This window comes from Amphiura filiformis, chromosome 20 (genome assembly GCF_039555335.1).
Source record: "Amphiura filiformis chromosome 20, Afil_fr2py, whole genome shotgun sequence".
Classification (NCBI taxonomy): domain Eukaryota; kingdom Metazoa; phylum Echinodermata; class Ophiuroidea; order Amphilepidida; family Amphiuridae; genus Amphiura; species Amphiura filiformis.
In genome coordinates, this window is record NC_092647.1 from 50,330,803 (window position 1) to 50,354,509 (window position 23,707).

At 34.4% G+C, this 23,707-nt stretch overlaps 1 protein-coding gene across 1 annotated transcript in view; it reads right to left on the reverse strand.

Annotated features, from left to right (window-relative positions):
* LOC140141942 (uncharacterized) overlaps positions 1-16,788 on the reverse strand; it is a 28,804-nt gene extending 12,016 nt beyond the window's left edge. The window contains exons 1-6 of the mRNA XM_072163826.1: positions 16,330-16,788; positions 6,429-6,592; positions 5,903-6,038; positions 3,348-3,502; positions 2,713-2,972; positions 945-2,338 (exon numbers count right to left, since the gene is read on the reverse strand). Of these exons, the coding sequence (XP_072019927.1) occupies positions 945-2,338; positions 2,713-2,972; positions 3,348-3,502; positions 5,903-6,038; positions 6,429-6,592; positions 16,330-16,377 (2,157 nt within the window). The 5' untranslated portion in view covers positions 16,378-16,788. The remainder of the gene's footprint in view (positions 1-944; positions 2,339-2,712; positions 2,973-3,347; positions 3,503-5,902; positions 6,039-6,428; positions 6,593-16,329) is intronic.
* Between the last annotated feature and the right edge of the window lie 6,919 nt (positions 16,789-23,707).

The window sequence follows — 23,707 nt, forward strand, 5'->3', positions numbered from 1 at the left end:
AATTTTAAACAAATAATAAAGGAGACAAGTAGAAAAAGTGATCACGCCTGGGAATCGAACCCAGGACCTCAGGTTTACAAGACCTGTGCCTTAACCACTTGCCCACCTGAGCTTCGTGATTAGGCTGGTTGCAATTCGAACCTCACTTAAACTTATCCCCTCCTCGCAAGTTTTTCCATGGTATATTTCCTCTACAGGGAGGATGGTAATATATTTCTCGCATTTAGCTGCTATGGGCTACTTGCGAGGCGGAGATAAGTGTTTAGCTTGCTTAGACTTTCATTTGTTGTTGTTTTTGTTACAGTTATTCATGGTAGTTAATTAAAAATGTTAAAAGGTAATGACAGAAATAAATAAGAACTATATTTATATTTCGATGTGATTTATGTTTGTTTAGACATTCAGTTGTTATTATTTATTTTAGCCAATTGAAAGAGGAATATCCAGAACCTAAGTGGAATTAACAGATGAGATATACACAAAACAAAATAAATGGTATTGTCAGATTGTGTGTATTTTCCAACACTTGTAATTTAAATTTGTGACCGTACAGCACGAATGAGCCGTAAATGTCCTCAATTGTATTCTGACTTACAGTGTAAAATGGGCATGACGGTCGTATTAAGAGGTACATCAATTTGGTGCTACGTGTACCTCATTTAATGAGATACACGTAGCACCAAATTGAAATACTATGAATATGACCTTCATGCCCATTTTACTGTACGTCAGAATACAATTGAGGACATTTACGGCTCATTCGTGCTGTACGGTCACATTTATTTCATCAGTGCATATGGTAGACCTATATGAATAAGTATCCTTTTAGATGTGTTTGCTTTTCACTGTGTCAATGTCACAAATGTGACATATACCGCGCGTTACCGGTAAAGGACGTGAGAGGATGATAATGCTAGACATAACTAATTGTATCCAATACTCACGATAGTCGAAGTCTGGCACGTCGGTCCACTAAACCCAGGTCTGCAAACACAATTGAAGTCATTTATCAGATCTAAACACGTGGCTCCATTGGCACAAGGTGAGCTCGAACACTCATCTAAATCTGCCTGACAATGTGAGCCACCATACCCAGGCTGGCATTCACATCGATAGCCACTTGCAATATCGATACATCTTCCTCCGTTTAGACATGGAAGACTTGCACACGCATCCCGTTGTGTCTCGCATCCAATTCCATAGTATCCAATGGGGCACGCACAAATAAAGCCATTCACCAAGTCAGTGCATGTCCCAGAGTTCATACACGGGTTACTTGTGCATTCGTTAATGTCAGTGTCACAGTTGGTTCCTGTGAAACCTGGTTTACAGGAGCATTCATACATACCATGTAGATTGACACAAAAGCCTTCATTCTGACACGGTGCACTGCTGCATTCGTTAATTTCTTTCTGACATTTGTCGCCACCATACCCTCCTGGACATGTGCATGTAAAATTTCCAAACCCATTGGTGCATAGACCACCGTTTAAACATGGGTTAATATAGCATTCGTTAATGTCTATCTCACAAGTGCTACCCGTTAAACCAGTGCCACAATCACAGAAGAACACCCCCATGTTGTTGCGACAGGTCCCGCCGTGAAGACATGGGGCACTGGTACATGCGTCGAACTCATATTCGCACAATCGTCCTTGAAATTGAGGTGAACACGAGCAGTTGAATCCTAAAATGCCGTCCAAACATATACCACCATTTTGGCATGGATTACTGGCACATTCATTGATATTGTTATGGCATTGAGGACCATTAAATCCAGGAACACAATTACATTCATATCTGTTCAATAAGTTGACACACTCCGCACCATTCAGACAGGGTCCACTAGCACATTCATCTGTATCTACCTCGCAATTTATACCGCTGTATCCAGGCACACATTGGCAGAGATGACTTGCGCCAAGGTCTAAGCAGGTGCCACCATTTTGGCATGGTGCACTTGCACATTCATCAGTCTCAATTCCACAGTTGTATCCTACATATCCCGGAACACATTGGCAAGTAAAAATTGCATTACCATCAACACAAGTTCCGCCATTTAAGCAAGGGTTTGAAGAACACTCGTCAACGTTGATCTGGCATTTATCACCAGAAAATCCTATGGGACAGTCACATTGGAAATAGGCTACTTTATCCACACATTGCCCGCCATTTGTACACGGAGAGCTTGCACATTCATCGATATCAAATTCGCAGTTGTATCCTTCATAGCCAGGTTGACAAGTACAGGTGTGATTGTTGACGTGATGGACACATGTTGCATTGTTTAGACATGGTGAGCTGGCACATTCATCTATGTCTATGTGACAGTAGACGCCTGAAACAAGCAAACAAAATTATACAAATTTTAGGAGACACAAGAGAGAATACTGTTTATGAGCATAACCTGTTATATTATCCAAATACTGCTCTCATATTAAATAATGTTGGATTAATATATTATACATATGTATTAGAAATAATGATTATTTGTGGGAAAACGACAATGCTGTCCGCTTATTTTATCATTGAACATTAAAAACACGCATGTTTGTCGTTCCATCAGTTACGTACGTAAGCAACCCCGTATTTTTGTTTTAAACTGTGCTCAGTAGCCGCATTAACCCTTATTACACCACCTCGTCCTCAACATGCTACTAAATATGTAAATGTTTGAATCGTATGGAAACCAGAATGTAACCCAAACCGTACCTTGATATCCTAGTGGGCAATAACATATGAATCCATTAATAAGATCCATACATGTTCCTCCATTCTGACAAGGGTTCGAATGACACTCATCTAATTCTTGATCGCATCCTTCTCCTCCATATCCAGGTATGCACACTTTAGCACCGGTGTTTCGGTCACACGTAAAGTGACCCGACATTGTGTCTTGTGGGACGCAAAATACCTTACACTGACGTCCATAATAATTTTGGTCGCAGTAAACTTTCAACTCGACTGTTGTTCTTGAAAGAAAAAAAGTAAAGAAGAAAAGATAACGCTATGTATTGCATGATGATTGGCATGGCTATTAGTCAATAATGTATACACTATAAACCATGTTAATGGTGACTCTATAGACCTATGATTCCAATGTTTCCAAAGGTAACAAAACCAACCGAGTTGTAACTACTAATGTTACAACTTAAATAATTCTTTCTAATAGAAAAGTTAATGCATAATTGGTAGTCATAAGAGCCAATAGGGCTATTGTATAAAACCAGGGATTCATCCTTGTTGAAATTCTCTGTAGACAAACAGTCCCAACCTGGAGGACATAATAATGAGTGGTTAAAAGAACTGCACTTGGTACACGGAGATGCAAGTTAAAAACAACTTACGTGGAATAGCCACGTCCTGTGAGTGAATAAGTTATTTTTTGGGCTTCAGCTTTACTTCTATCTGCTCTCTGTATAAGATCCTTGTAGTAACGGTCAACCAAATCATCTCCATTGCTATCGACATCCCACACCTCCATTTTGATACGGATTCCACCCTGAAAATGGCGAATAAAAATAATACTAGGTGAATCTCAAATATTGTTACAACATTAACTGCAATATTTTCGATATGCTTTTTCTTCTATTGTAGTAGAAAAAACATTTTTGATATTGTAACCATCTTTGAAATTAAGGTAGTATGAACGGCTAATCAAGCTTGTAGCAAAATAGCCACAATAGCAAATTGAAATTGTCTATTAATTTAAAACTTAGAACAAACTAAAGATAAGTCTTCACTCCACCTATTTTTAGAGTTTAATAAACATTTTACCATTTCTTATGTATTTCTTTATTTTTTGAAAATTACCTAAATTTTTCCACATTATAATTTTTTTTGTCTACATGGAGTGTGCTATGGTTTCCAAACTTTCAGGGATGGTGTATAAGCTTAATATCTAAATTCTCTCGCCAGCTTTTTTGGATAAAGTGTTTAATTTTTTAGAAAAATAATTTTTAAATTTTTGATTTTAGGGAAATTTAGAAACACCTATAACTTAAAATAGAAACACTTATTTAAAAAAAGCTGGCGAGAGAATTTTTAAATTTGATTACCTTTCATATGACACCTTGTTTGTTGACATTGGACCTATAGTTAGCTCAAAAACAATTCTAGAATTTAGGTAATTTAGTGTTTCTAGAAAAAGTCAAGAAAATTGAAAAAAGTACTAACATTACCATTTCATATCTCTTTTGTCAAGGCCAATATCTTAGAAAAAATTGCTGTCCTTTATTAAGTAGCATTTTTGCAATAAAATAAATTAAAAACCAGATTTATGCAGTGGGTATAAAGGAGAGAAAACCACATTTAAACAAATTACTTGTTTTCAAAAATTAAGCTGATTTGAAGAACTTGGCAACATGCCAAAAACATGCCGTGTGCAAAGTATATGGGGTTTACAACGTATGAGGAAAAGTGGACCAATTTAAAAGGATATTCTTTACTTAAGGATATTCTCTGCTAGCATCTGTTTAGATGTAGATGCTAGCATGTGATAGGATAAAGGCCACTATACATGCTGTAAATAGTGTAATTTCTTGTACTGCCGAAAAGAGCCCCAACATTGTCAACCAATATTTGCTATTACCGCTGATGCCACATATCGTGGCCAAATGGCTAAATTACATGTAAAATTACACTTCGAGCATATATATTAAAACATTAAAAAGATTGAACAGTTTAAGAACTTTAAAAGACATCAAAAACAAATGGCACACAAAATATTGACTTTGATCAAATATTGCACAGGTTTTGAAATACATAAAAATATCCTAAATTTCAAAACATAACAAAATTATTAAAACAGATGTACAATCCCAAGAGGAGATTACTGGTTTAAAAGATCAACAAAACATGGGGTAGCACTCAATGTAAAGCGCTCGGTCCTAGCGCGGAATTGGGAAAAATTGTATGAGTTACGAAAATTGCGACCATGCCTCTGAAGTCTCGTAGGAGGAACGAGTGTGTTCGTTCATTTTTAGGCAAGGCAGCCCTTCAGCAAATCTTTGACAGTGCTCCACCCTCCTATCAGACAGGGAGTCAAGTTTACAGCTGCTAAGCAGTGCATCGTGATATGAACTGCAATCTCCTCCCAGGATTGTTCTACAGTTCTTTTGGATAGACTCTATTTCTTTGGATTGCTAGAATGTCACACAACATTGGTATACTCAAAATCGATCTTACATAACCACAGTTATTGACCTGAATGTCCCATTTGAGGTTAGTCTGAAGATAAATGCCAAGGACATTGGCCTCCGTGACTAATGACATTGGTTCTGTACCGATTCCCAAGTTGCCAATCTGGGGTTTGTTTTTACTGAAGCAAACTTGGAGTTCCTGACATTTGGAGGGATTTAATTTGAGAAAATTACCATCGGACCACTCAGTTAACTGAAAACCAATGGGGCAGAGTTTTGTGCCCTGAGGGACTCCCCCATGAAGTGGAACATAGTCCGAAAAGGTGCCATTAAAGCGAACACACTGTTACCTAACATGAAGGAAATCACAAATCCATGGAATGATGGACCCACGGACTCCCAAGCGGATTACCTTATCACAAGGATGGTATGATCGACCAAGTCAAACTCTCGTTGTGGATCTTTTAGAAGGCAAAACGGATGTTAATACAATCTTTGAGCTTAGTAACCAACTATATTATACAAAACAGATCAGTTGTTAAAGACTTTTCACGGTTTTTCGAGAACGCGAATAGGCAATTACAATATTGACTCTATTTCACATCCCGACTTTCCCACATAAAGGAATGTGAAGTTGGTTGAAGAATCTCGAATTTTATGTAAAATACGGGACTGTAAAAGGTCACAAGTGTGGTATAAAAATGAAGAGGCACACAGATGAATATGGATACATAAATAAATAGGTCCAAGTAAATACTTACCGGCCAGCTGTCCAGTGATTTTTCGATTGGATTACTAATTGTTTTTGGTAGAACGGATGGAAAATTAAATTGTTTCGAACTTGAAACAGTATTTGTTCGTGCTTTGCCATATTTGCAGCTTGACATACTAGTTGATCTGATATAAAAAAAGATGTAAGTGCATTTGATTACAAACAGAGAAAAGGAGTAGATTTTAGATGGTAAGTACTATATTGTTTCTTGATTCTTATGTCAAAACAAACAATTTTTACCCCTGTATAACAAAAAATGTCGTTATAACGATAGGTCGAAGATAGCACAAACTATACATTTTCAAGATCTTTGTGAGCAGGTGAATAATTTGTATCTGTCGAGAAGATTGGAGCATTTTCACATTTTTACCCCTCTGAGACATTTCGTGACCTCTAGAGGTCACTAGGGGTCAAATCTGAAATGCCTCCACATCTTAAAATAAACTTTGGACCATGTGCTTTATGCTTAACAGTTGTACTAAATAGAGTATGTCAAAATAGAGATCATGACTTACGAATCTAAATTATGAAGACAAAAGGTAAACCTGCAGTCGCATCCATTGCTGCAAGAGCCTATTATATTATCACAGCAGTCGCCATCAAGTTCTTTGTTGGATAGGTTGCTGAAACGTTTGAGCTTAAGACTCCATGATACAGAGCTGGAGGCCAAGGTGAACAACTGCAAAATAGATACAAAGATTGTTTTATCAACATTTTTGGAGACTGATCTTGTTGTCTCATCTACATTTCATCTTAATCTGTAAATCTAAGTTAATCTCATAGACTGTAACAATAAAATTTATACATTGCAATTTCGCTTCTCAAAAAATGAGATCATGGCAACAACGTTATATGCAGTGGAATCAGTAACATCTTGGCTAACAGAAAAACTAAAACGCTAAAACGCTAAAACGCTATGCTGAATTAACTAAATCGCCCAGAAAACGAGTTGGACCACTTCTGACATTTTCGCGATTGCGTAAAATCGATTTTCATGATTAGCAATTGCATTTTCGCTGTTCAGAATAAAAAAAAGTGTCATGGTTTAAATGTAATATGCAGTAGAATCAGCAATGTCTTGGCTAACAGACACACTTTACTTGATGTCTTTCCTAGTTCAGGTTCAAACGCTATACCTGATTTTACTTAATCGCTCGAGTAGGGCCAACGCGTAAAATGAACTCTCATGCTTATCGTCAAAGATCTTAGAACAAAAGCAAAGGTTTTTCATGTTTTTTTCACTTATTTGACATTAGTAAATAAATAATGTGATATTTATTTCAAAATCATAAATTAAAATACCACTTCGAATGCCCCATTGTTAAAAATTACCCATCTTAAAAGGGCATTTCGTGATCCACAGCCTCATCCCCCCACTTTTCTAAAAAAAAGTTGAGATTTTTTATATCATTGGAAACCTCTGGCTACATAATGTTTATGTACAAAATATTTCTTGCAGATTAATTCGTTTAGCAAAGATATCGTGAAATTTGAATTTCGTTCTGGTGCACCAGAACGAAATTACAACGCATTTTCTATGGAGCAGTGTAATACACATAATCATGCATAACTCGCAAACGCAAAATCGGAATCAACTGAAATTTTGGGAATAGGTTTCTTTCGTGGATATCTAATGAAAAATGACATAAATAGAGGATGCTAGGATCACGAAATACTCCTTTAAGAGCACCGACCACAGTGGCCCAAACTGTTGTAGGACTATACACACTCATACATTATCTTCACTTGTAGGCCACCGATTTCAATACAATCAATAAGTGACATGTTTATGGCAGGCCGAGTGTCCAATAACCGCCGAAAGTCCAAGATTTCGATGTTATTGGACACTCGGCCTGCCATACATGTTTGCCTAAAACTATTTTCTAAGGTGTATAATATATTTTGTTACAACCTGTACAAAGAAGACTGAAACATTGGGACTAAAAGTTGTTTTGTGTAGATGTTTTGGAGACTGACTACATCGTTGTTATATATATATCAACATCTCGTTTTAATCTGTAACCAACTATCAAAGTTAATCTTATTCAAAGAAGACACCCTCGTACCGTATGCTGTTATAGATTTCTAGTGTTGACAATTAAAGTAAAAATCCAATATGTTTATCATTGAATGAAATATTGGGACTAAAAGATGTTTTGTTTTAGAGACTGACTACCTCGTTCCTACATCTACATCTCGTTTGACCGAACAAATTTGGGCCAAAAAACAAAACAAAACAAAACAAAAACAAACAAACTGATTTTCTTCACAAATGAGCATTTTGGCTCAAATTTAACCCTCAGATGATTAAGTCTTTGCCATTCTAAATATGTATACTTTTATATACATAAGACCAACAATTTAGCAGTTAAGAGGTCCGAAAGTTTCAATAATATCTGGGTGCACCCTTAAATGAATCTTGCAGAGAGTTGTGTGACATTATGTTCATCCTGCTTGCTGCTTGAAAATGTATAATTAAGTATACAACTATTCCTAATAATATTTGACTAATGTTAATAATATTTCATGTTTTGTTTATCACAAATGAAATTGTCCCTTTTTCAAAAGTCCACAACTCGAAATCTGTGCAATAACGCACTCATTCCTTCTCATTCATTTGTTGTCAATAGACACAAACCGTTGCCATGGCAATATTTTTTTCACTGCCTAGTCATCCATAACTAGTCATGTAGATAACAGTCATGTTGCATTGGTCATGTTGGTTTGACTTTCAGACTGTGAAACTTAAGATTTGCATAGTTTTGTTTACTTACAAAATATTACAAATGATGAGTAATAATGTCCTTAACATTGTGATTCAATGAATGGAAGGGTAAAACAGGTCACAGGTGGATATACTGTCAAGTTGAATTGCCATATTAGGACTGAAGCACGGGTACAAGATTCCTTGCAAAATGCAAACGAATACAGAGGAAGAACACGTACTATAAATTTCAGTTATGTATAATAGAGATCTTTGGTTTACACAATCTTTGATATTAACCACCCCTTCAGTGGCGGGCGCCAAGGAGGGGGAGGGGCAAATGCCCCCTATCAGAACTCTTGCCCCCTGTTGCAGCCAATAAAACACAAACATTATGAACATTTTCACTTTAATGATAATAAATTAAAGCCTAAACGTTCAATATACAAATTTTATCATTTTGTATAAAATTCAAATAAAGTGAAACATAATAGTGCTAATACTAGATTTGTACTATTTTGACGCATATCTTAGGAGGACGTCAGAGAATGTTTCAGCTGAAAAGTGTGATAGTTTGAAATTCGTAGACTAGGACTTTGGTCTGAATGAATGAAATATCCCCAAACTTTAAAAGAATGTGATTACATGGAGAATACGTCTTTGCTGATGTGATTAAGTTAATGTAAAGTAATTTCTAATAAATTCTAATAGATTTTGAAAGCAAAAATGAAACATTTATCAAATAATTTAGTTCTGCATTTACAATCTCAGAGTAAAACTAAAATGCAACGTCATTTACGGATAACCGTAATATGTACAATTTTTATTTCATAAAGATCAGAGAAGTGTGCAAAAGGTTTTATATTTGCGTGTTATTCGGCATTTCACAGACATGAGGCGTGAATAAAGAGAACCATTTTACGAAATATTAAATGCTATCAAATCCGTAACCTTTGCCACAAAGAGGCATAATTGTAAAGATACAACATGGTGAGTTAACCCATACCCTGGATCACGAACCCTGGAAGTTCATTGTACTTGTAAAGGTAAGACAAGAACGTGAATTTCCCTTTTCATTGTCAAAGCATTTTCAAATAATGTCAATCTAGTCAATGTATGCTTTGACCTAGACAAAATCAGCGAGTTTCCATCAGCGAACATAAATGACTTTTTGTTGTAAGTAACTAAAAGCTTCTAAAAAACTAGGGAAAGGAAGTTGGGGACAATTACTAATTTACATAAAATGAAATTGTTCGCTCCTGCCGGACGTCAAATTTGCGATTAATAATTTTTAATGTTCCGATTTTAATCAAATAAGTCTCAAATTGTTCCGCTTAACAACATTTGAAATATCACATGTGTTTTGTTACCTGGGTAACATCATAAAATGGGTCAAGGCTGACTGGATTAAATAACCTTTGACCTTTTTTTTTGCCTTGACATAATATTGGACACTTGAATTGCAGGGATTGTTGATGTCATCACTGATCATAATTATATTTTATTGAGGATCTTATAAATATCATGATGATTGGATCAACAACTATGTGATCAAATTAAATTAATTATACGCCTAAATTAGTTAATCAATTCATTGTAATTTGATATGTTGATTGACAAAATAACGGACACATAATGAATAACATACTGGTTATGGGACACGTCATCATTGTGAAAAAGAAGTTTCTATTATATTTTATACAGACGTTTCATAGTACTTTGAGGTGCATGTTACTTAACAATATACCGTAAAGATTCGTCTAATGGCGCACTTGGGTTCATTTGCCTTGGGGTGCATTTTATACATGTGCAAATAGAGGGTGCCCTCCTCTGAAATCCTCTGAAGGTGTCAAAATGTGCAGAAATAAATTCTGCTTCCAACGTATTTTACAGATTTTTAATACAATCACCCGTTGTTGAATAATGGTCATTATTTAAGGTTATACAAAGAAACGTATAAAAACGTATAAAAGACGTATAAAGTTGTTCTCTAAAACAGAGTTTTCTCAGTAATCAGCGAGTGAAATGTTGGTGCATTGGATGTAGCTTAACATTTTGTTTATACAAATTTTTAGAATAAATTTGAAAATCCTTCGTTTAAAGCCGTTTTACGCACCATGTTCACAAGATCAAAAACGCGTTCCATGACGTTTTTGTTTTTTTCAAAATGTGCGCTCCGTATAAAACCACGCCGAGTGATTGTTTTCTTCTTTTTTGTATTGTACTACAAATCGATCAAAGAAATAATGTTGCCATGGGGAAAAACCAAATACAGCACCGATTAAATTTTAAAAGCTCGTTTTGGGGGAACATTTTCGAGAAGATCTTGCGTGAGAAAACACTGCTTTGTTACATTATCGATATCTTGATTGTGGAACGTTAATTTTGACATTTAACTACCAACATTATTTCTCAACTGTCTGTCGATTACTCTACCATTTGATTTTCATTCCAAATTGAAGCTACTTTTGCAAAAAACGAGTTTTTTCGTCATCGATGCGTCCGACTTTGCGGGGGCAATGCGCTTGTTTATATCATAATAATTTAATATCATAGTCAGTTTGAGAACTTCAGTTTTCGTAAGCTGCCCCCGTGGCGCAATCGAAGACCCACAGTCTTCTCGACTATGTTTTGCGCTGGTCAACTAGTACGGGTTCGAGTCCCTGTGTGGTCCAAATCCCGATTCTATTATTTTCTATTTTTTTTCTTACTTTTCTCTTTTTCTGTCTTCTTTCTTGTTCGTTTCTTTGGGTGATGTCAAATTGATGATAACGTTTGTAAAAAAAACTTCGGTCTGAAGAAGGTTATTTTTGACAGTACGGATTACGTTTCTGGTAGGGATGTATTAAGGGCCGGCCCAGAAACGGAACTAGTTCCGTTTGTAGAACTTCATCGATTATTTGGTCGTTGGTCGGAAAGTAATGAAGTCACAACCGAATCATCTTGCTCTGATGACAAATGTTCAAGGGCAATAAGTGTGCTGAGGCGATCCCATCGGGAACTAGCAAGGGAAACTCACGGATATCCTTCCCTGAGTCATATTACCTGTGTTATATTTCTTTAAAAGTGATGTTATAATCGATAAAATGCAGCTATAGTTTGAAGTTAAACACCTTTAAGAGCTGCTACACAATTTTGTGGATGTAGATTTTTCGATGTAACAGGTCTTTTGTGAAAAATTGGTATACTGATTGGTTGCATAAACAGCAACTTGAAAAGTAGGCATAGAGAAAATCAGCATCCGAAGGTCTGTGTGGCACATTTGTTGTTGGTATTTTTGGTATTTAATTTGCCGAATATCGTATGCCACGAAATACTTTACCCATACTCATGACCCGAAATGATAAAAAAACCGTACAGTTTACAATTATTTGTATATCTTATCAACACCAACTGATAATTTCATTATCATCTTTCTCACAATTTAGTTAAAATACCTGTTCATATATATGTCAGGTACAGGTATTTCTCACCTTGGAAATGTGTGCCAAAGCCTCGATCATGGATCAACTTCTATCTTGGTGACCAGTTCAAGGCAAGTTCTTGTTATCAGGACTTTTATAAACATATTAATACAGTTTTAATAACCGGTAGCAATTGACGCTTGTACACAAATTGTCCAATTATCCAATTGTTAATGAATAACTACGACAGACTTGATCTATACCGCCTTTTTCCTTCCTTATTTAACATGTTGAGGATCTCAAAGATGACAATCTGCTGAGGCCGAGTTCTTAAACCCCGATATGCCCATACAGTCATCATGGTCATTAGGTACATTTGGTTCTCGTCAGGGGATTTTCATGTATTGATAATAAGTTTGTTATCAATTTAAAAGTAGCATTGTTAGTAGTTTTCGGTATTTCTAACAGTGCCCGAGGAAAACGAGGAGGTCCTCTTTCTTTTCTTTTTTCCCCAAATGTGTGATTTTGAGGAGCAGGGCCTAAACCATCCAGAGTACCAGAAGAAGACTTGGAAATGATCCTTGTTCTCCAATAATTTTTTTTGAAAAATCTAAAACAAACAAAACAAAAAAACAAACAAAAACAAACAAAAAAAACAAAAAAAAACAACAAAAAAACAAACAAACAAACAAACCCCGAAAAATCTGGCCAAAAATTGAGGCGAGAGGGAACGATAAAACAGGGAAGTAGGCCAAAATTACAGGACAATGAGACATTGTATAACAAATTTCGCGTTCGGGTTGTTTTCCATTTTTTCTCCATTTAAAACTTAACATTCCCCCTCGGCCTCATTCTTTTATTACAAATTCAAATTCCCCCTCACGACCCCACAACAGTCGGATTTTCCCCTAAAAGCCCCCATTCCCACTGGCGTAAAAATTGAGTCCCATACATTTCATTAACGTTAGAATTATGACCACCACCACGATAAGGGGGGGGGAGGGGTTCAGGAGGGTCAAGGGGGGGGGGGTCATGGTGGAATGGGTTCCCATGGTGGGTCAAGAGGTGTTAAAATACAGTTGGTCAGGTGTGTCATGGTGGATCTATGGTGGCTCAATATTGTCTAACCTGATGCCATTCATTTGACACTCCCTGGGGCCCAGGGAGTGTCAAATGAATGAGAAACAATAAGGAATACAATAAAACAATAAACCCTGGCGTTATATGAAAAATCATAAATTTTGGGTCCTTACCCATTTCCCCCATGCTTTAGCAATAAAATTTCCTTTACGTTGAACACGGATCGATTGGCGCGAGGTACATATTGGTGCGTATGCACCAAATACTATATGAGATATCTTGTTTGTCAATATTGGTCAAACGTAAATTGGTAGGCCCTATATATCAGGCTTGTAAGAAACCACTAATCGATTAATAATATTTATTTAAAAGGTATCCGTTCCTACTACACAGGATGTTCAAGATGTATGAACTCTCGTTCAAATGGTGGTTTTAATTTGGACAAACTCCATATTTGCAGTGTTTTATATCCATCGGCTAAGCAAGCAAAAAAATCATGAATCAATTCAATTCAACTTCCGTTGTGTCATACAAACATGACAAATGTAAACTTATTAAGATTCTATTTATATAAAAAGCACATCAACTGGACAGTCCAGTTGAAACATATATATACCCTCCCATGTGCGTTTTACAAGAGTCATAAGTTCAAACTTTCCACAGATATGACAGGTGTGTCATCTTTAAAATATTAAGCAACCTTTAAGTTGACATTTTGAGGTCAGACAACTTACATGGTCACAGAAAATTCATGTTAAGTTTCGCTACATGATTTGTTGCAGATAAAAAACATTTTTGTTAAATTGAAATTATCATTTTGCGACACAACACTTTTGCGCAACAGTTGACCAGTAAAGTAATAAAACACACAAAGGCTTCAACTTTAAAGTATGTACATGACAATGGTTGAGAACTGTTTAAATGTATAACAGCATCACCTGCATGCCTAGAGGAGCTTTCACTTTGTAACATTATAAGGTGTTCAATAAATTGCTTTATGAAGTGATGTCAAAGGCCATCAGACCCACAGACTCATTTTCATTGATATTATAAAGATTCACTTTCATAAAATTTGTCTGCTATGCTTCAAGTGAGATATGCATGATCATTGCATGCATAGGGCCTACCCACATATGATGGGATTTAGTTTCACGTACCATGTATGATGTATAAACTTGGAAAGTCGGAAGTTTTATTCTGATTGATGGTGATCCTGGACACGCTGAAAGTGGAAACATGTCGTGATCTTTCCGGACTCGATAGGGAACATTGGCACAGTTAGAGCTTGAACTTTATCAAGACTAGACACTGACCAATATAAGTTTTTATTACGTAATTATTGTAAAATGATTTTACATGGTTAGAATTAAGGTTAGCGTTAAATAGGTGCAAGTATAATTCCAAACTTAAACGTACCCTTTTAAATGATAAAAAAAAATAAAATAAGATAAAAACCTTTCCAAATAATATAAAACCATTAGTTGTCTAGGTTCGGCATTCAAATTTTTGTTAATTTTATTTCATGAACTTTTATTGTTTTAAATGAAGATTTGTTGCATTATTTTGAATAAATATTAATTTTATGTAAATTGCAGTAAATAAATATGATAATTCTTTTTGGAGATATTTCACTTTACTTTATCTAAACCTATAAACCTTGGTAAAAACCTATAAATGGAGGGCAGAGATTCCGGAACTCCGTATAGGAATTCCCAGTCTAAAGGCGGAGGAACTTTATAATGACCCTGTTTAGAATACCCTTCAAGTTAATGTGGCGGCCTGCCATCACAGCTGCTCCTATTTTATCAATTAAATTTCATGAACTTAATTGTTTAAAGTGATGCTTGTTGTGTTATTTTGAATGTATATTTTATGTAAATCGTTGCTTTGATTTTTGTTAATCAAAATATAAAAAAATACATGAATATTATACACTAAGCAGATTGTTGATTTACCCCCGGATTTACCATAATTAATTAGCTGTGAATTGCAAATAGAAGAGAACAATTTTCTTTCATTTTCAAACTTCTGACAATAGTGCCAATCTATTTAGTTCATAAATTTACACGTACCAAAAACTTGCATCTTTGGCCCGTACCGAGGTAAGGGTTTTTTAATTGTTCGTTGCTCAAAATCAGGATCAACGAAAATAAACAATACCTTTCACAGTATGCATCTGAAATCCACCGTACTATTTAGGGGTGAACAAGCAACCCATTTTTATAAAATCATATCTAAGGTCAAGAAAGGACACCTAAATTTAAGCGATGAGTGATTTCGTTCGAGTCAAGTTTAATTTCCTCTAAGTAAAACCTTTTAATAATACTAAATATACTAATAATAAACCAGGCACGATACTTGCACATGTACCTCAGCGTCAGTCATGTATAAGGGGAATGGCAGAGAAAAAGCCAAACAATGTTGACAATCAGTGGCGCGAAATACAGAAAAAAAAGAGGAAAGTGGTAATAAAATATACCACCACCCTTTGGCGCGATTTAATTCAATGTTTTGTGTACGCAGCTGCAAAGTAAACTAGGCACAGCAACGTTTGCCGAGGTTTACCACTATACTATCTTGGATACATATCAAACCAAACTTGGGAACCAAAAATGTGCACTTTTTGCCAAATTTGTTATCAGTAACAGCGAAGTCCAATAATTCATTTAAATATTTTTCTTTTTTGTCCAAGAACAAGGACACTAGAATCCTTAATGATTTAAATGTGACATAACCATGAACTATATAATCCATCCAAAGTTAGTCTTTGATACACACTGTACTTGCTACCTAAATATTTATATAGCAAACACAATTTCAAAGCACTATTCAAAGTGTTACCAAAAGCAATTTACACATTTACTATTATGTATTAGTTAATGTATCGGTTTGTACAAAGAAATGGACAAAACGCATGTTTTTGTTAAACAAACTTTGACCACCTTACATTAACATAATGCATTAATGTGTCCTGTTCACCTCCTTACAAAGTCACACAAAGAGCAAGTGCGATATTTTGACAAATCGCTTATTCCATCAAAGATTATCTAATGAAAAATTATTTGACAATAATCACTTCATTTTGATAGATGCTATTTTTATCACTTTATCCTGTACAGGTATGTGAACATTTATTTTTCTTTATTTTTGTATTAATCATATTTTTTATTGATTAAGTTTAGACCTATATGATTTCGATTTAAAAAAATGAAATTGCAATAAACTTACCTGGGCAGTTAGAAGAGTAATATAAATCCACATCAACTTGACTTCCATTGTAAACTGAGTATCTCTTTCGGTGATATTTGGAAAATTCAAGATTCAAGAGCTAAGTTGCTTTTCACTCCGATATAAATATTCCTTGAACGTGTTTAACTTCTCGTGTAAAGGTCCATTTAAGTAACTCCTAACGTGTAACAAACTTTCTGTTAAGGTTAAAAATGTAAGCACTTAAATAAAGTTAAGTTGCACCCATTTTCATTGCACAAATATGTAAAGTTATGTGCCAGAAAAGTAAGCTATGTTCCAAAATCACTTACTTCCGTACGAGTAACTTGGCACGTGTGTTGTGTTTTGACTGGCCTGAGAAAAATGCTTTTTGAACAACAAAAACTTAAATCGAACTTAAGTGGAAACACCCCTGTGGGGAGACCTCATGCATCAATATAAAGTTCGTGGTGTATACTTTCGAAGTCATGCATTCAAATTGGACCGAGGATACGTGTAATGAGGCTTTGTGGGTTGAATTTGGATAAATTCCAAAAAAAGGTGAACCACGTGTATTGACATTGATCACGTGATCTTTGAAACCCGCTCTGATTTGATTTGATTTGATCTAAGTTGAAAGCAAATTATATACGCTTACTACGCTTTACTTCCTGTGCTTGATGTAGTAAACTGTGAGTAATTCTTAAGTTTGACTTTAAAAAGTTGTCTGGAAGGTTCTGCCCCCGTAAACGTGATTCCATGGAAATGTTTGTAAACAAATACTGTGAACAGAAATAACTGGTTGATGTTGACATTACATATCTACTTTAAATAGGTAAAACAAGAAAATTGAATGCGAAAGATAATTTGAATAAATATTATATTCTGTTTTATGATTAATTTGTATGTACAGCTATTTTATTTACATTTGATAAAATAAGTGTTTTGACGATTTCAAAATTCAATCGTGGCTTCAAACTCACCGGTTCAAATCTGCTTATTCAATTTAATTTAATTTAAAGATTTTAAAGATTTTTATTTACTATCTTTTGTATTGAATGTGTGTTGATTTGTTAGGCCGTATAAAATGTCTTGGTTCCCGTCCAGATGAATTTCACGAATAAGGGAAGGAATTTTTTTTCCTCAATGTAAAATTATTATTGTTAGTAGTTTTCGGTCTTTTCCAACAGTGCCCGAGGAAAAGAGGAGGCCCTTTTTTAAAGTGCGATTCTGAAGGATAAACCCCATAGAGTACAACAAGTCTTGGAAGTAATCCATGTTCTCTAATTAACTTATTTATACGTATAATGTTCTGACAAATCCCAGAAGGAGGGGACGAGAACCAAAACATTAATTTTAGACGGCCATGTTAATATTCGAGACTTGTTTTATGGGCAAGTTAAGAAAAGAAGAGAGGCACAAGAGAAAGGGAGAGAATGAAAGGGGGTAGAGGCAATGAGAAACGAGAAAATAAAGAGAGAACAGTTTATTTCCTGTTGGTCATGTTGGTCGCGCGCATTTCGGTTTTTTTGTAAGCTAAGGTGGTACTACACCCCTGGACAATTTTGTGCCTATTTTGCATTTTTCTCAAAAATTATAGCGCATTGGTGAAAAGTAAGATATGTATATTATAGGGGCAAGGACTACAACTACTGCACTAAAAATTCAGCAACTCAAGGCAAGTAGTTATTAATTTATTGATCAAATATTGGTTTTCCCCCATTTCAAAAGTGACTGTAACTCCACAACTGCTGTTTGTGCTGAAATAAAAAAAATTCCAGTGCAGCGCTATAATTTTTGAGAAAAATGCAAAAATAGGCACAAAATTGGCCAGGGGTGTAGTACCATCTTAAAGATTTTTCCTCAAACATAACAGTTTGTTTACAAGCAATATAAATTCATTATTTTCATAACCTACTCTGCACTGATTTGATAGTAAATGTAAGTAATGTCAGGCTTATACATCATGACACTAAAAATAAAGAAAATAAAAAATCGCATACAATTATTGAGAAAATTGTTTCTTTTATATTGCTATGCGAACATAGTTTTGAGAAAACATTTCACTACAAATCTCAGTCTTTATTTCAAATAAGACGAAATGTCTCCAATTCATGCATATGAACTGTTTATGAACTGGAAAATAAGGAATGCTATCTAATGGGGGATTTTAATATAGACTTGTTAAAGGATGACTGTCACAAACAAACTCATGAGTATCTTAATCTTCTTTATTCATATTCGTTCATGCCAACAATTTACAAACCAACTAGAATAACTGAACATAGTGCAACCATTATTGATAATATACTTACAAATAATCACAACGATGTAAACTCAGAAATAATAGTTACTGATGTCAGTGATCATCTATTAACTATAGTACTCAAAAATCGGGCAGTAAGAAAAACATCGCCTGATGAAAGAAATTACTTCTATAGGAGGAATCATAATACTTGTAATATAAATAAGTTGAAGCAAAAACTTTCCAATGTGAATTGGCATGCTGAACTGGATAATGAAGATGTAAATGATAGTTGCAATAAGTTTATACATATTTTCAATAATGTATATGATGAATGTGTGCCTTTGACAAAATGCAAGAGTAATAATAAAAAAGAACCAAAATTTCCTTGGATAAGTAGAGGTCTTCTCAAAAGTATAAAAACTAAGAATAAGATGTATAAGAGGTATATACAAAAGCCATGTGATGATACGCTTGAGTCATTCAAAACATATAGAAATAAGTTAAACACGTTAATACGAAAATCAAAAAGAGAGTATTATAAAAAGAAATTTGAATCTGTTAAATACAATCTACAAAAAACTTGGAAAACAATAAATAGTATTATTGGACGTAACAACAAAAGAAATATGCAAGCTAAATTCAAAAATTATGAAGGCGAAACGGTGTCAGATCCCCAGAAAATTTCAAATGAATTTAATGAATATTTTGTTAACATCGGACCTACATTAGCTTCCAAGATTACAACAAATGGCAAGAAGTACTATGATTATTTAAAGAGCCCATTAAGCAGTAGCATGTACATGAAACCAATTGTTAATGAAGACATTATAACAATAATACATAAATTTAATCAAAACTAGTGTGCTGGTCACGATACTATTGGTAATTACGTGGTAAAAAGGATTGCAAAGGAAATATCGATTCCGTTAAGGGCTGGGGTATGAACGTTTGGACAGTATTTATTTTGGGACATTAGAGCACATCAGACATATCGAATTGCATTCTGAATACGAAGAATGTCATGATATCAAATAATTTTGAATTTTTGAAATTCGCAATTTAATACACATTTTATGGCAAATCATTAAAAATTGATATTTTTGATATTTAACAGTACTTGAAGTAAACTTTATAAATCTGATGATTTATACTTACAGTGTATGTAGGTGGGTTGAAAAGCCGACGATCAATTGAAAATTTTGACCTTTCGTATTGAAGATATGGATTATTTTCCCAAAACACCAAAAAAAATTAGGTCTTTTGGGAAAAATCCATATCTTCAATATGAAAGGTCAAATTTTCAATTGACTGTCGGACTTTTCCTCCCTGCTACATACACTTTAAGATATATATCATTAGATTTATATAATTTACTTCGAGGACTGTTATATATCAAAAATTCGAAAAATATCACATTTTTATAATTTGTCATAAAATTTGTATTATATTGTGATTTTCAAAAATGAAAATTATTTGATATCAGAAAGACATGCTTCGTATTCAGAATACAATTCGATAGGTCTGAGGTGCTCTCATGCCACAAAAATACTATCGAAAAACGCAATAAACGCTCATTTTAGATCCCTTAACTATCATATTCAACCTGTCTATTACTGCTGGTGTAGTACCAAATGAGTTAAAGATCGCAAAGGTAATTCCCATTTATAAGAAAGAAAATCCAGAAGTTTTCTCCTACTATCGTCCAGTTTCTGTCCTGCCATGCTTTTCAAAAATACTTGAAAGGCTTGTATTCAACAGATGCATACATTACATTGATAAATATGAAATTCTAAATGATAAGCAATTTGGCTTTAGATCTAAACATTCTACCTATATGGCTATCTTGGAATTTATTGACAAAATTAGTAATGCTGTCGAAAACAATGAGACAACTGTTGGGATTTTCTTAGATTTGTCGAAAGCCTTTGACACTATCGACCATAGTATTTTATTACATAAACTGGAACATTATGGTTTTAGAGGAAACGTTTTAAAATGGTTTAAAGATTACTTACATAATAGAAAACAGTATGTGTATTACAATTCTTGTAAATCTGAATATAAAGATATAATATGTGGAGTACCTCAAGGCTCCAACCTAGGCCCATTATTGTTCATTTTGTATGTTAATGATATCATAAATACTTCCACCATTCTAAAATTTGTCTTGTTTGCCGATGATACTACTATAACTTATTCACATAAGGACATTGTGTCCAAATACGATCTTATCAACAATGAATTAAAAGAAGTTAATAATTGGTTTAAGGCTAATAAGCTATCAGTGAATGCAAGCAAGACTAATTATATGGTGCTTGGTACAAATCACAAAACATCACGCGTACTGTACAATGTTACTAATAATATTATATTCGATAATGTAATCCTGGAAAGGTTGAATAAGACCAAATTTCTTGGAGTGACAATTGATGAGAATCTAACTTGGAAATTTCATATTACCAACATCTCAAAGAATATATCTAGAGGTGTTGGTGTAATACACCAACTGAAACATTTTGTTCCCGAGCGAATAATGTATTCACTATATTGTACTTTAATACTTCCTTACATAAACTACGGTATCTTAGCATGGGGAAATACTTGTCAAAAATATTTGGAAAAGATTTTCAAACTTCAAAAAAAGGCCCTTAGAATGATATCGAATAGTCACTATTTAAGTCACTCAGCTCCTATTTTCAAGAATTACAATTTGCTTAATGTTTATGATAGTTATGATCTCGAACTAAGCACTTTCATGTACAAGTATAATACCAATCTGTTACCAAAGGCCTTCAATAGTTATTTCGTTGAGCAGAGGAATCACCTCAGGTATCACACAAGCAACGCTGAAGATTACAAGATCTGTCTTACAAAAACAGAGTTTGCTAACAAAACAATAAGAACCGCCGGGCCAAGAAAATGGCATTCGATCGACAGATGCGCCAAAACGGCTACATCAGTAAAACTCTTTAGATCCCAAATTAAAACAAACCTTATGGAAATGTACACTTAATACCTCTTAGTTTTGATTTACTTAGTTTTATTTTTCTCCTTTTAAAACAAAAATCGATTAAAATTAACCGATCTCTTAGCTTCTATACTATATTCACAAAATGTCAGCTTTCTTTTGCGATATACGTGAGCATATGTTATGAAATCCTAATTTGTCTTACACTTATATTCTGCATGTTCTTTATTCATCATTTTTTCCTGCTTAGTTCGTTCTACATGAATGTATGAAAAGAGGGTGGGAGGGGGGGTGTTTGTATGTATGTAATTGTATTTTATTAGACAAATTAAGAAACGTAGGCTAAGGTTAAGGGGGTGCTTGTTCAGGCCTTTTTGGCCTTCTGAGCATCTCCTCATTCAAATGTGTTGTCTAGCTGTTATTGTACAGGGTGTATCAAAATGATTGGTACCGGGCTATGTGACTTTTTCAAAAATATATCAAAAATATAAAATTGCTAATTAATATGGTGGTTGTACTATAAATAGAAAGGGGTATATGTTAACTTATTGATCTAATAATCTGAAGATGATAGGTTGATGCATCTGGAGCTATTGTCATTTGAACGAAGATCGACGTAATCATGGTTTTACTTACACAACACAAGATGAATAGGTTCACTGCTTGAAGTATTTATTGCATACATGCTCTTCATTATTTCACCTCAGTCTTTATAACATAAAATTTCTTTACAAATGCTTTTATATAGAAAGATAGTTCCTGAAGTCCCTGCCTTACGGCTCTGGCAGTGTGAGGTGAAGCCCTATCTTGAATGAACATAACACGTGGCATGGATCCATTCTGAAACTGCCCATATCAAATTTTGAAACATTGCAAGTTATAGCATGTTTCCATGGGATACCCTTGCTCTTGGAAACTGTCTTCTAAATCTTCTCCGCACCTCTCCATAGCTTCGGGTCAACCAGTAATTCTTTACTATGTATGCAGGCGCTGAAGTGTGGAGTACTTTGGAGCCATTCCAATAACTTTTACCAGGTCTAACCTAACGTACACTCTCTACAGTCTATAGCAATTCTTCCACACCATCTACTTAGTAATCTCAATACTACAATTTAAATTACTGCCCTGGAAGGTGTTGATACACAAACTTCTTTCACCGCACCTAAATTATTCAAGTCAATAATATTACTCTCAATTAATAAATATTGATCAGAATATTTATATAATATATTGTGCAGAAATAGGCAAGGAAAATATTAAACTGTTCCATGGTTTTCAACATATCATTCTCACTATAGGTATTTGTAGTGAAATAGAGCTTTGAAAATGGTGCGCTACTGATCAAGCGTTACGATGAAAAGTGTAAAAACACCCACTTTCCTTTAGAATCATGTAACTTCTGAACAGAATGTGTTATCTTTATGATCTAAAATTCTTAGAGAAGATAAAACTACTATAATTACAAATATTTAAACAATTAACCCCAAACTGGTACAAAAAATAGTTTAAAAAATCGGCAAAAATGAGAAGTCGTCGGTACCAATCATTTTGATACACCCTGTATTGTTGTATTTTGAATGAAATAAAGACTGATTGATATCGATCCATTAAAGCTAGAAAACCAAGTTTGTTAGCGAAATGCGATTTTTTAAAATTATTTTTTTAGTGTCATGATGCATGATAACATAAGGCTGAAATTTACTGTTAAATCAGTGCAGAGAAGGTTATAATAATTTCATACTTGTTGAAGAGCACTAAGCAACTATTGTATAAGTGAGGTAATGAACGGTGTTGTTCGAATTAAAATATTTATTCTACAATTTGCAAACCTTTATACTGGGGATTATTCTTTGCATGATTTTTTAATGAGAAAAAATTATTGAAGTTTCTGTCGCATAATGTGGTAGTTGATGCAATCACTTGGTGCTTCCCCCTTCCACATATTCCCCAAAACACCTAAAAAATGTTGGTCTTTTTGGAAAAAAAATGTATATCTTCAATACGAAAGGTCAATATTTTCAAATGATGGACGCGGCTTTTTTCTCCCAGCTACAGTTAACATAATTATTTTAATTCCACTTTCTCAAATGTTCAGTAAGAATAAATCTGTATTAGCGGAAACGGATATTCAAATTGATAGCAGACAGGAACAGGACTATATATTTCCATTTATTCTAACTCTT